The sequence below is a fragment of the Epinephelus moara genome, chromosome 5 (genome assembly GCF_006386435.1).
Source record: "Epinephelus moara isolate mb chromosome 5, YSFRI_EMoa_1.0, whole genome shotgun sequence".
Taxonomy (NCBI): domain Eukaryota; kingdom Metazoa; phylum Chordata; class Actinopteri; order Perciformes; family Serranidae; genus Epinephelus; species Epinephelus moara.
In genome coordinates, this window is record NC_065510.1 from 40,500,801 (window position 1) to 40,514,554 (window position 13,754).

General features: G+C 41.6%; 1 protein-coding gene, 1 non-coding gene and 1 pseudogene across 2 annotated transcripts in view; all 3 read right to left on the reverse strand.

Annotated features, from left to right (window-relative positions):
- Positions 1–200: 200 nt before the first annotated feature.
- trnay-gua (transfer RNA tyrosine (anticodon GUA)) lies at positions 201–289 on the reverse strand. The gene is given in 2 exon segments: positions 201–236; positions 253–289. It is a non-coding gene; the product is annotated as a tRNA-Tyr (tRNA).
- A 595-nt stretch (positions 290–884) lies between these two features.
- On the reverse strand, positions 885–3,276 carry LOC126390943 (serine/threonine-protein kinase pim-3-like; annotated as a pseudogene).
- A 5,134-nt stretch (positions 3,277–8,410) lies between these two features.
- The window catches only part of LOC126390476 (putative methyltransferase NSUN7), a 19,671-nt gene continuing 14,327 nt past the window's right edge, over positions 8,411–13,754 (reverse strand). Inside the window, exons 12-13 of the mRNA XM_050044802.1 lie at positions 12,682–12,802; positions 8,411–9,412 (exon numbers count right to left, since the gene is read on the reverse strand). Of these exons, the coding sequence (XP_049900759.1) occupies positions 8,480–9,412; positions 12,682–12,802 (1,054 nt within the window). The 3' untranslated portion in view covers positions 8,411–8,479. The remainder of the gene's footprint in view (positions 9,413–12,681; positions 12,803–13,754) is intronic.

The following is a 13,754-nucleotide window of genomic DNA, read 5'->3' on the forward strand; positions in this document are numbered from 1 at the left end:
TTACAGTTATTTTTCAAAAACTCAACATTATAACACATTTTCAAAGGTTAAAATCGTTAGAGAACAACTAAACTCAATAACCAAGATCATGGATTCAACACGTATTCTTTTTGTCCCACGACCATAAGCAATACTACCTATGACTCCATAAATGAGGCCTATTTACATCATGTTCTGAATGTTAACCAATGAAAAGTCCATCCTTCGAGCCGGAGTTGAAGCAGCGACCTAAGGATTTCTGCTAATATCAACCTACAGTCCTCCGCTCTGCCAACTGAGCTATCGAAGGGAGCAAACAGCTCTGAAGTGTTCAGCCTCTCCATGGATGCTGAAACTGATGCTTAACCAAGGTTTATTTGCAGAGACTCAACATCAAAACATTTATTACAAATTTACAATGTATGTACATTTTTCAATTTCCCTTCAGGGATGAAAATTAAGTTGAAGCTTAAGTTACTGAACTGCTCGTGCCTCGTACTGAGACTCAAAATGACCCCAAAGACTCACAAAAAGACCACAAAGAGACAGATAAATAACAACAAAAATGGGCAGATCAACCACATAAAAATGCAAATTGACCGAAGGAGACACAAAATAACAGAAAATGACACAGACTTACCTCAGAGACACACACACAAAAAAAAACACAAGGAAGCACAAATCCACAAAAAGATGCAAAGCTACAAAGAGATGCAAAACAACAAAAAAGAGGCACAGTCAACTCAAAGTCTGTGTCTTGTTTCTTTGTTGGAGAGGTGGTGGGGCCTTCTGCATGTCTGCGCCCAGATGCCTATTCTCTCATAATCTGCCTGTGCTTGATAACCAAGACAATGTGTTCGACTTCGACAGGCATCCTTTTGTCTGACAACATCAAGCAAGACAACCTACTGCTCCAGGGTAACCCGCTGCTTTGGGTCTTCTGTCAAACATGTCCGTAAGATATCCTGGCAATCTGGAGAGAAAGAAGACGAAAGGTGTGGGTGATCCATCAGAGTGTGAACTAAAATCAACAGATGTGTGTATGCTGGTGTGTGTGTGTTTTTCTTACCTTTGGACAGCTCATTACTGATTCTCAGCTCCCTGCTTAGGATCTCGGTGGTCACAAATATGGTATCCCTGTGGAGTGTCTGGAACAGTAACACCCTCAGCTGCCACACTGTGGTGGGGCAGGCCCTGTAGATAGAATGACTGCACCACTCTGGAGGGGAGTGGGCAGTGGTACCTAGAATACACAGACATAATATTAAGATGGTGAGGATGAGCGGCTTTGTTAAAATGTAAAAGTCACAGATAGATAAGATAGGGCAGAGTTGGAGCCTTGACATCTTGCCGTAGACGCGATAAAAGGTCCTTTTCTTGATGAAGCAGCTCAGTCCAAAGTCAATGATACGAATGCGTGGGGCGTCCGAGCCGGTCTCAGTCAGGATGTTTTCTACCTTGATGTCACTGTGAAAGATGTGCATACCCTGAAGTTCAATTGCCGCATCAAGGAGCTGTTTCAGTATAATCTAAGAGACGAAAAGAGAGAGAGATGAGGGATCAGAGAGGAGGTCTGACATTTTTTCTGTGACTCTGGTTTAACTGCTGTGATTGAGAGCTCACTTCAAATGCAAGATACAAAGTTTCTAAAACCATCTTTCAAGCCCATGGCAGCTGAAATACTACTGTCTACTGCTGCTTCTGTCAGTTAGTTTGTTTGTGTTATTGTCTGACTTTGGCATTTAAAAGGGTTAGTTTGCATTCACTGAAGTCACACAATAACACAAACAAACTAACTGATCAAAGCATCAGTAGACCAGCAGCTCCTGTGTTTTAGTCTGGTGGTGCTTAACAAAAGCATTGACAGGGCTCTGAATAGCTTCCCATAGGCGAAAGGGTAAAGTAGTGAAAATACTCTCAGTATAGTGTACATTTTTAAACTATTCTATTTTATTTTAGATGGGATTTTTTTAGGAGGCTAAAATCGGTTTTGTTGCTGATCCCCACCTAAAGCAGTATATTGTTTAGCTTCAATGTCAGACTCCTGTCTGCTTCTCCAAACTGAGAGCGTGCCGATGTCATAGGAGCTTTTCTGTGATGATTGGTGACCTCCACTCATCACATGCATCTCTCCCTTGTGGGGTACCACAGGGATCTATTCTTGGCCCTGTCCTATTTTCATTGTATTTGCTACCTCTGGGATCAATAATAACAAAATACAATCTGTCTTTCCATCTCTATGCAGATGATTTACAGATTTATTTGCCCATGAAACCCAATGAAAGTACTGCATTTCATAAGTTAATGGATTGTATTAGTGACATAAAACAGTGGCTGGCACGAAACTTTCTGCACCTGAACGACAGCAAAACTGAATGTATTTTGTTTGGCACTTCACCTATGTCGGATGTTAGTGCAACAACCTGTAGCACTCTGGCCCCCTTTTTTAAACCACATGTAAAAAATTTTGGTATAACATTTGACAATGGTTTAAAATTCGATAAACAGATTAGTTCTGTTGTTAGAACAAACTTTTTCCAGCTCTGTCTCTTGGCCAAAGTGAAGCCTTTTCTCAATCGGCAGGACCTTGAGAAGGCAATTCATGCATTCATCAGCTCAAGATTAGATTACTGTAATGCCCTTTTATGTCGGCCTCAGCCAGTCTCCCCTTTCACGACTTCAACTTGTACAGACTGCCGCAGCCCAATTTTTAACAAACACGCCCAGACGTGAACACATCACTCCTGTGCTGTCGTCACTCCACTGGCTTCCAGTTCGTCGTAGGATACATTTTTTTAGGTTTATTTATTCTGTTTTAATGTATTTTATCTATGTTGAAAGGCTTTTAATACCCTGTAGCACTGTCACACTTTCCATTGTTTTTTTCTTTTATGTATTGTTTTTTTTTCTTGTTGTTGTTGTTTTTTCATGTACTTTCATTGTTATTTGACACTGTTGTTAAGCACTTTGGGTACCTTTGGGTTTTGTAAAGGGCTATTGAAATAAATGTTGATTGAAATGCTGATTGATCTACTGTATCTAATACACTGACTATGGATAAATACCTCATACATCCCCTCTTCAAAAAATCTGAACTACCCCTTTAACTCACACATTCACAGGTCTCCGCCAGTAGCCTGCCTTGGCCTCCTCTTCCTCTGAGGAGCCCCCATTGACCTCAGTGTACTTGAATAGGTCCATGGAAGGAACTGGTCTCCTGGTCCAGATCATACCAGTCCAGTAGGGACACGGTGCTGATGTCCCCATCGATCCATCCAAGAGAGAATAATCATTCATCCATCATACACCCAGTTTGGACTTCAGATTCTAACAGCAGGGAGGTGTTGTTCACTCACCATGTGTTTGCAGTAGATTTGATCTTTTTCTATGTGTTTGATGGCCACCTACAAGACACAAACAGCACTTTGATTGGCACTTTCTCACCATACTGTGTGTGTACGTGTGTGTGTGTATAAGACTGTGTGAGTATCACTTACAGATTAATGATCTGCTTTGCGATAGCCAGCAAACACAGATCCACAGCCTCCTTAACCCAGTGAATTCATATTTGGCCTCAAACTCAGCTAAAGAGACACACACATGTATTTTGTTTTAATACATTTGTGAAAACGTATTTATACTTAACATAAAGACCCAACATTTATCAGTATCTGCTGACCTGTTAGGGCCTCTACTGACAGATCTTCCTCTTCTTTGACCTCTTCCTTGATGTCTTCTGGATCCAGGCTCTTCCTATTTGTTGTTGGTCCCTCTCCATCAGCGGCAGCCTTCCTCTTAACACCTCTCTTGCTCACATCCTCCACGGATGTGTTGCAGCTTTCTACAGATGAGAAAAAACACAGATGAACATCAGCTTGTTGACTGTCACAGTCACTAACGTAGAATAAAAGTTCCCCAAACTAAATGATAAAACAGGCTGTCGTTCTTTCAGAGTTACTTGTACATTACTGGAGTATTTCTGTTTTCCACTGTTTTATACTTCTACCCCACTACAATGCAGAGGGAATATTGTGCATTTATTTGATACCTGTGATTACTTTACAGACTCCGATTAAAAATACAGACTATAACCAACAAGTATGATATTCATTTCATCCATTCTTTTTCCCTAACCGCTCATCCTGGTGGGGTCAGAGGTGGGCTGGAGCCTATCCCAGCTGACTGTAGGTGGAAGGCAAGGTACACCCTGGACAGGTCACCAGATCATTGCAGGGCTGACACATAGAGACAAACAACCATTCACGCTCACACCTACAGTCAATTTAGAGTCACCAATTAATTTTCACATGATCAGCCTACCTCTGTCAGTGTCTGTTGAGGAAAGCGCCACCTACTGGTCATATTTGACAATGTCCACTCTTCTTCTCTTAACCATCTTCTTATATATTCCCTCTCCATCCTCCCTGACTTTCCTCTTCACCCTTCTCACCCTGACATCCTCTTCAGAGGTGTTTGGGTGCTCAGTTTCAGAGACCCTCATCCTTTTCCTGAGGGTCATCATGTCAGGACTGGCCTTCCTTTAAACCCTCCTAGTAGGGCCATCATTTGACACTGTGTTATGTCCTGACATGCTACTGTTACGATCTACAAATGAGAAAAACCATGTTTGTTGTGAATTATAGTCACTAACTGTGAAACTGTTCTTTTCTAATCATCTCACAGTACAGACTCAGATGACAGTGAGGGAAAGGGCTCAACAGCCTGGACCAGAGGTCAATCTTGAGGTACTAACTGAATTACTCTGCCTAATAAGTCATATGGATCATTAAAGGAATACTTCAACCACAGAATGACCTTTTGTAAATCAGTAAGTCATGCCTTGTTACCCTGAATTCTTTAGGAAAACTTTGCTGTTCTCACATGCCTTCACAGAAAACAGGGAATGTATTCATTTATTGATTGAGTGGGGACCACATTTAACAACAGCAAAACTATATCAACACATCTGTTCACAAACTCTCACACAACACTTTGCATTTTCACTAAAAACCTTAGTATTGGAGTCTGGGTTTGAGGAGAGCATAGATAGAAAGATTCACTTTCAGCTCAGTTTAGAATAATAAGGTTTTAGCAAAAATACATGTGTTTGGGAAGTACTGAGGGTTCGGCTGATAAATGAGACTTAGATTATACTGCATGAGTTGTGTGAGAGTTTGTAAATAGATGTTTTGATCTAGTTTTGATGTTTGGCAAATGTGGTCCCCAATCAATCATTAAATCCATGTGTTCACCATTTCTCAAGGAGGCATGTGAGAAAAACAGTTTTTGTCACAAATTTAAGGTAACACCACGTAAGTGAATAACAAAAGATCAGTTTTTGAGTGAAGTATTCCTTTAACTTGTTTCATGGCAGGTTTTTGTCTGGATTTCTCTCTTACCTGTAACTTTTCTTAGAGCCGGAGAACCACGGGTCTTCTTTGCTGGATTTGTCCACGGTAACTTCACAGAAACAAACGTACGTCGATCCAACACTTGTGAGTGAACTCTACCTGTGTGTTCCGATGCTTTAATGTTTGGAACACATTTGAAAATGTAGAGATTACCGACTGACTCATTAACTCACATCTCAAGCACACACGGTACAAGCACATGTAGGTATAAAGTATGTTGTTAACTTCTTGATTTCATTGGGAAAATTCTTTATTCATTAATAGGATAGAAGTCTGTCCAGATTTATTTAAATATTTTCATGTATTTTTGTATTATTATTAGGAATAATTTTATTACCTTATTAGTAGTATTTAATTGTTGTTATTTCAAATTATTATTTTTTCTAATTATGATTAATTACTGAATTTTAATAGCTTATCGCGCTTAATCACATTTTTAATCATGTAAAAATTTGCAAAACAGTTTTCAAGTCCATATTAAAAAGGTAAATCAATTCTTATCGTGTCTTGACTGGGAATCAAATAAATGCAAAGAAATTTACTTTATGATCTTGACTTTCAAATATATTTCATTCAAATCAGAGCAGCACCACTACAACAGTGTGGTCTTATAACCATGACGTAGGAGACAACTTCGAAGTGCTTATTTTGTGAAATACAGGTTTTGTTTTTATTTATTTTATAAGATTACACTGTTCCACAATGAGAAAATATGCAGGAGTTCATGTACAAAATGTGCAGCAAATTTCAGTAAAGTGCATAACAAAAAAAAATACTTCATAGCTCCATTCACTTTGCATTCAGTTGAAAAAACCCTTAAGCTAACGTGACAGTAAGAGATATGACTGGTTGTAACATGCCAACCTGAGGATGTCCTTCAGACCTGAGTCCTCCACGATGTTTACTAGTCTGCAGTCAGTTGCCACCAATTTAGGAGGCACTATTTCTAACTTCTTCGATTAAGTTTCATCCCCAGGTCTGTGGTGATTTCTACACTCAAAAATAGTGCCTTGCTAGCTTTAGCGACAGTTGTCTGCTGACATCAGTCTGATTAGCTGCACCTGTATGCTTAGCTCCGAGCTACCACCTACGAGCTATTAGGTAGTTCCAACTCAAAGTACTTCTGTGAAATTTTAATTCTGTTTGACACAAGGCGCATATTACTTTTGATTTGCCAACTGAGGCATCGGTCTGTGAGGTTTTTAAGTGAAGTGAGCCATTTATTTGCACTGGTATTTTTTATTTTCCATCACAGTCGCAGCAGGAAGCCGCTGTGGCAGGTTGACTAGTGCATGGAAGAGACAAAGTAGCAGCACGCGATTTAAAAAACAACACATTATGTTTGGACCTTAATCGCCTGGCAGGAAATATGAAAGGCTCACTAATGTTAGCAGTAATGTAGCTAACGTAGGTAATGTGCTGGCTAAGGCTAATTGCTGATGGCTAGAAACAAACCTTTATGACTCCACTCCACTGGCTGCTGATAATCTAAACAAAGAACGTGTTTTCACGTGGTGTCCTTTCTTAAATGAGCTGTGGTGAATGTGACTATATTCTGTTATGATCAAGGAGTCAATGATAATCAGACAGTGTAGGAACTGCCCATTGGTTCGACAGCCCACTGGTTCGACATCCCATTGTTCCAACCATATTAAACTCATTGTTACAAAGTCCGTTCCGAAATCATCATGATGCCCTGTGGTTAAGGTCTGGTTAGGTTTAGGCACAAAAACCACTTGGTTAGGGTCAGGAAAAGATCATGGTGTGGGTTAAAATGAAAAAGAAAGTGGCAAACACATAAGCCGTGAGCCTGCCTGCCTCAAGCCGGTCGCGGCGCACCATACGCCCGCCGTGAGCCGTTCAGCACCGCGGACAGTCGGACTAATGGGATGTCGAACCAATGGGCTGTCGAACTGATGACATGGACCCAGACAGTGTTAGCTAGCTAGTTGAAAAGTTCAAATCCATGCTTAACAAATGTGATTTTTTAAAGTTAATGATGATGAATTATCTTTCACCACGTCGGTAAATCAGTTCATGTAAGCCAAATGCACACTCTTCTACTGAGCATCAAGCAGGGATTATAGCCTGAATACAGCTAGATTTTCTACTACAAGTAGATCATAATGTCATGTGTTTGTGACGATGGTCGTCCACTGACAAACTAACCTTGACAATTTCAGTGTTACAGTGGGTGGACATCTTCATATACTTTGTGGAAAAACCCAGCGTTAAAAGAGTAACTCAAGGCATACAAATTGTTCAGTGTATACAGTTTTGTACTGCGGTCACGTCCATGATGTTAAATACAGAGATTTTTCTAATGATGTTTGTTTATCACAGACAGACGTGCTGCCGAGCCAGCAACAAGGACATTAAAGCCATACAAGACATGAACAAGTCCTGATTGAACTGTTATTATGATTCCCATCCTGTCCGCTCCTGTTGACTTTCTTGTCCTGTCCCAGTCATTAGATGAATAGCAAATCTGACTCCCATCCAGCGGGAATCCAACAGAAACATTGCGACCCACAGGGTTCCTGAAAAACGTCAGCCGCTAGCTCAAAGTGCAAAGATTTTAAGATCATGTACTTGGACTCCCATTAAACCATTAATACTGTAGAGTAATGAAAGTTTCTATGTGTTTCACAGGAGTGTATGAAATAAATATAAATGGGGAATGAAAATAAACTTTGCCCCTTTTCAGCACCCACACTCCACCCTAATAATTTACATACAGTCCCTAAGTGTTACAAATCTAAGGGTTCAGTTTGCAATATTATAAAACAGAACTTTGGCATTTTTACTTAAGTAATGTGTTGCTGTGATAACTTGATTGACTGATCAATTAATTGACTAATCACTTTAGCTGCAGTGTACAAGTACTGAAGTCATACCAGACAGGAAGAAATGAGTAAAACGGCTTAATTATTTTTCACATATTTTTATTTCTTACAATAACATAATTATATCTTTTAAATAATTTCAAATAATTTATTTGGAAATCCTTTACGTTATGGCTGCGCTGACTGCAGAGTCAAAACATGCTGATAATTTAATTTACCACAGCATCAGTGAGCACATTCTTTTTATAATCCAGGCAGAGAGATTAAGGAGGAGGAGGATGCAGATATTTGGGTGAGCTGACAGTGGGAGGTCTGGGACGGCTGCTTAGAGAGGGAACTACCACTCCTGCTGTTGAATAAACTAGAAGACGTGGAGGAAATTGGTGGCAGGACAAAATCTGCAGGCTTCAACACTTCCTCTGTCACCACCTCTTTCTTCGGTCTGACCAGCTTTCCTCCGGCCTTCCCCGGGCTTTCTGGTTTAGCTTCATCCTTAAGTGTCTTCTCTGCTCTTTCAGGCACTGTGTTGTGTCTCTGCACCTGCTTGGAGGCTGCAGGTGGAGCAGGACGGGCAGGAGAAGAGGTGCTTGAGGCAGTCTGCTGTGATTTAATCGTTACATTGTTACTTAGCTTGTGTGCGAGGGCTGTGATCGGAGACAAGTGGTGGGAGGGTTTAGCAGAGGATATTAACGTCAGTGTAAGACGAGGTATTCTTCTCTGTTTATTTTTTGTAATGCGCCTCTTGTAATGTGATTGGCTGACTTTTCTCTTCTTCTTGTGTCTCTTAGAGTGATGCTTTGAGACTGTGGCAGTCCTGTTGGTTTGTTTTGGTCGTCGTTTTACCTTTCGCTTGTTTCCCTTAATCCCTCCCCCATTCTTTCCTCGCTTATCTTCATCCTTTTTATCCTCCTTTTCCCCCTCTCTGTCCTCACCACATTCACCCTTCTTCTCATTATCCCCTAAAGATGGATCTTCTCCATTCACGTGCTCCCTTCCTGCCTGCCTCTCTTGACTCGAGGGGGATGAAGATTTGCTGCTGGCTGATGGGACACGATTCTTCCTGCTTTTCCCCTTTTTGCTGGTTTTTGATTGTTCAGGAATTATTCCACCCAGGAGGCCCTTTGCTGCTGCCCTTGCCAGCACGTCATGGACTGTTTCTACCTTAGTGGGATCCGCCTGAAAAAGCAAGGGCAGCTTAAGATTTGATGTGAAGACACAACGCATTAAAACTACAAGCCTCTGGGGTAACATAGCAGCAAGGAGATCTATACAACAAAACTTGACGCTGTAAAGGAGCCACAGCTATAAAGTTACCCTGCAGAAGAGGAAGAAGAAGAGGAGGAGGTGGAGTTTATATCCTGACAGAGCAGAGTGGGATATCATTTCAAAGGCAACATGATAGTTACTGTCACAAGCCACTCATATTTCCTCCCCCTTATATAGTCATGCTAGCAGCTCTGTGAAGTTGTACTTCGACACAGTGGTGCTTTGAGCTAACAGCATTGTCAGTATGCTAACATGCAGATGTGTAGCAGGCTTTGTATTTACCATGTTCACCATCTTAGTTTAGCATGTTAGCATATTAACATTTGCAAATTAGTTCTAAACTGAGAGTACAGTAGCTAGTCAGAAATGTCATGGTCAGTGGCGTAAGGTAGTTACGATGGGCCCCATTGCATGCTATTGTGATGGGCCCTTGTGCACGCCAGTGACTAGTTAAATGGCACACACACACACACACACACACACACACCACTGACAACTGTTTATAAAGAAGCCAAAGAAATCTAATTTAGGGAGCTTTGCCACATTTTCCTCCTGTTTGTTTCTCTCTTGTCCTTTCTTACTGCCACTTTTTGTTAAAGGGTGTGACTGCTCGCTGGGTTTGCAGATGTCAGCTTGTCAGTCTTGACAGATTTTGTGCTTGAACTGGCTACTGGGTCGTATCGTCTTGTCACATGATGAAATAGAGACTAGACATTAGGCAACATCAACATACATGTTACCCAACAAACATCATTGCATACCTGTATATGGTATTTGGTCAAAGACCAAAGTATTGGACAGATTAAATTTTGACGAGATGATGGCGCTAAAATTCAAGGCAACGTGGTGAGTAATCCATATACAAATGGTAATTCTGCAGGGGAAGCACTTCCCTAAAAACGAGCTATGGCTTCACCTTATATGACTAATCACACATTTAGTTTACACTTAACTGAAACCAAAGTGATTACAGTCCAAACTGAGCATGGATGTGTGAAGAGAACTGGATACAGTGTTGGATGTGGGGCCTTGTTCATTCCTATGGAAGTTGCTCAGTTGGCGCATGAAGCCAAACAAGTATGACTTCCAGGTATAAAATTACCTGGATCTTCCACGCTGTGGGGCACATAGACCAAGCATACTAGGGACTTTCACCAGCTGAGTGGCTGACGTCTGGTTCAGCCCTCCACTGACCTGAATGGGGATAAATTACATGCAGACTGGAGGAGCCGGATTGAACCGCTGATCTTCAGATTAGTGGATGACCTGCTCTACCTCTGAGCCACAGCTGCCTGTATTATTTCCCCCATCGCATATACAGTATATGCTCAATAAAGCCTGGACTTCACTGTAGAGCAGTGGTCTACCTCCTAAGGTGGTTCAATCCTTGGCCCTGATAATCAGATAGAGCCTGGGATGAGCCTTGGCCACCAGTGTATGAATGTGTGTGTGAATGGGTGAATGGTGCTTGTGTTGTAAAGTGCTTTAAGTAGACTTTGCCTCTCTATAGACTCATGTCGCTTGCTTGGTTAAAATACAGTTGTTGCCTGTGGCTAATAAACAAGCTTACCCTGAAAATAGTCCTCCTAATGTGTCTTTACAGGGAGGTCAGTGTGAGCATTAAGATGAACTGATTCAGCACAGAAAGAAGATGTAGCCAGCAGCTCATTAACACCAGAACACACACACTTTGTTCCAAGTGTACATACTGTACTGTATATGCGCAGGAGTAAAACACAGTCTTCATCTGCAGAGACATTCAAACAGAGCATAAATCCCTTCAAATCTCCTGTAAGCCTTTCTCTTCCCCATCCTCCTCCCTTTGTCTTTCCGTCCGTCTGAATCTTCATATACTGCCTCTTCTCTAATGAAAGTTGAATGATGTTCAGCAGGCTGCTCAAAACACTGCAAATGCATTTTTTATCCACTCTCGAGTGTTTAATCTGACTTTACACTGTTTTTCATTTTTCCTGCTTTGACAGCATTATATGCTGTGAGTCATTCATAAGCCTCAACACTTTAATTATGCTGCAAAATGAGAGTTTGTAATAAAATGGAGAAGACTGGAGTGTGCTGGAGAGAAGCATGAATGATGGCAGCCTGTCAGATGTGTTTTACACAAAAGATTTTTCAGGGTTTTTCACACATTTTCGGACACATCTGTTTCTGGTGTCTGTTTGCTTGTGTCTTTGATTTCAAGGAGACTTCTTGTTGCCTTGCCTCATCTCTCTCTGTGTCTTTATGCTGCCATGTTGTCCATTTCAGATCCCTTTAAATCGTCCTCTAGCACAGTTTGACTGCTGTGGAGTCGTTCATCTGAGCAGCAGTCAAACACTTGTGAATTGCCAATGTAACTTAATCTGCAGCCACAGCTCTTGTGTCTGATGTCAGTTTAGTTAGACATGACGGTCATTCGATTTTTTATTACTGTACTGTCACCAGACAGGTGAGCAAGACACCTGCCCCCCTATATCTGTGTGTGTGTGTGTGTGTGTGTGTTTGTATTTTTCCAACATAAACACACAGTCCCCTCCCTGCACCATTTTTGGAGCTGCAGGGGATCAAAAGAGCAGCATCTCATTTCCTTCTGTTGTATTTTTCTTCTTTTTATGAGAGGAGCAAGAGGAACGACAGAAGAGGGGGGCAAATAGATTGAGCAACGAGGTGATGCAACAAGACCGGAGGGCTGGAAGAATGATACAGAGAATTATTCATTCATCTTTGCTGTAAAGTACTGAAATGTTTCAGCGGCTCAGGCGTAATTCATCTTTAACTTGTCTCTTTTTTATGGAGTATTGGAATAATGCTGCAGTGTTTCAGGGAGAGATAGTCAGTGTGTGTGTGTGTGTGTGTGTGTGTGTGTGTGTACGTGTGTGTGTATGTGCAGACAAGCTGAGCCGACCGACCTCCCAGCAGACAGACAGTAAAAGAGTGCTGCCTCAGCACTACTGGAAGGTCTCGTCGCAAAGCAATCACACAGAGCACTCACTCACACACACACACACACACACACACACACATACACATACTGTACACACAAACACACAATGAAACACAAACACACACCACAAAACCTCTGTTCACCCTCAATCTCCAAACACAACCTTGCCCTCTACATGTCTCTCAGTTTTTTTCCCGTCAATCTCCACGTCTCATTCGTTTTCCTCCCCCTCTCTCACCTGTCGGGACAGCCGTGCAATGAAGCAGCCATTGGTGTACTGAGATGTTTCGAGCCTGAAGAACTTGGAGTCGATCGTGTCTCCTGGCGGGGAGTGATCAGGGAAAATCGGACCGTTCACCCTGAGAGGGGAAGCAGTTGTTAAAAGATGCTATGTAGCATTTAAACATTAATTTGTCGCTGCCACATTAATTCAGAGACATATTACTGTCAACACAATGGGAGTATTGCCCACAGGTGTCGTCAGTTTTAGGACATTATACACAGGTATCATGAATTATTCGTGACAACCAATACAGAAAATGTATCATTTACACCCTGTGGTCAGTGACACCTTTAATAATTTGTTGTTGAGTGTTTTCAGACAGGTGGGAGAGAGAACTTTTGCAACTTTTGTAACTTATAATCTGACGCCCAGTTTTTGAGGAATCGGTTGATACAGTAAACACAATAATCGTTTATACCAGTGATTGGACAGCAGTTCAACACCAGTGAAACAGTATACTTTATATGCACAACTGTTGTGTAGATATAAAGGGCCTTTTCCACTGTAAATTTTGGCCATGCCGAGTCAAGCCATACTGTGCCAATTTGCGTTTCTATTGTCAGTTTAGACGCTCCATGCCACGCCAAGCTGCACCAGAGATGGACTTTCTCATTTCAGATGAGCCAGGCCTGTGCAGATTCCAGAGTTGGGTATAGGCCTAATGCGTTACAGTACTTTGATTAGTTTTTGCAGTAACGAGTAACCTAACGCGTTAGTTTGCTGTTTGAGTAATCAAATACTTAAGTACATTTTCAAACATCAGTTACTTTCGTTACTTTTAGAACGCTGGTCCTTCAGCTCCGAAACAGCAACGGCTGTGGTTTGGTTCTAATAACGGAGATAACGTTAAACCTATAAGTCTGAAAGAAGCCATGAAGCTTGTGGCTCGCTACGTGGTCGGAGAAATGCTGCCGTTGTCTACGGTGGAGTCTAAATAGGTGGAGTAGGACTCGCTGACAGACATATTTCAGACTCAGGACTTGCGTTATGCCTGGTACACGCTACACGCTGGTACTCACCAATTATCC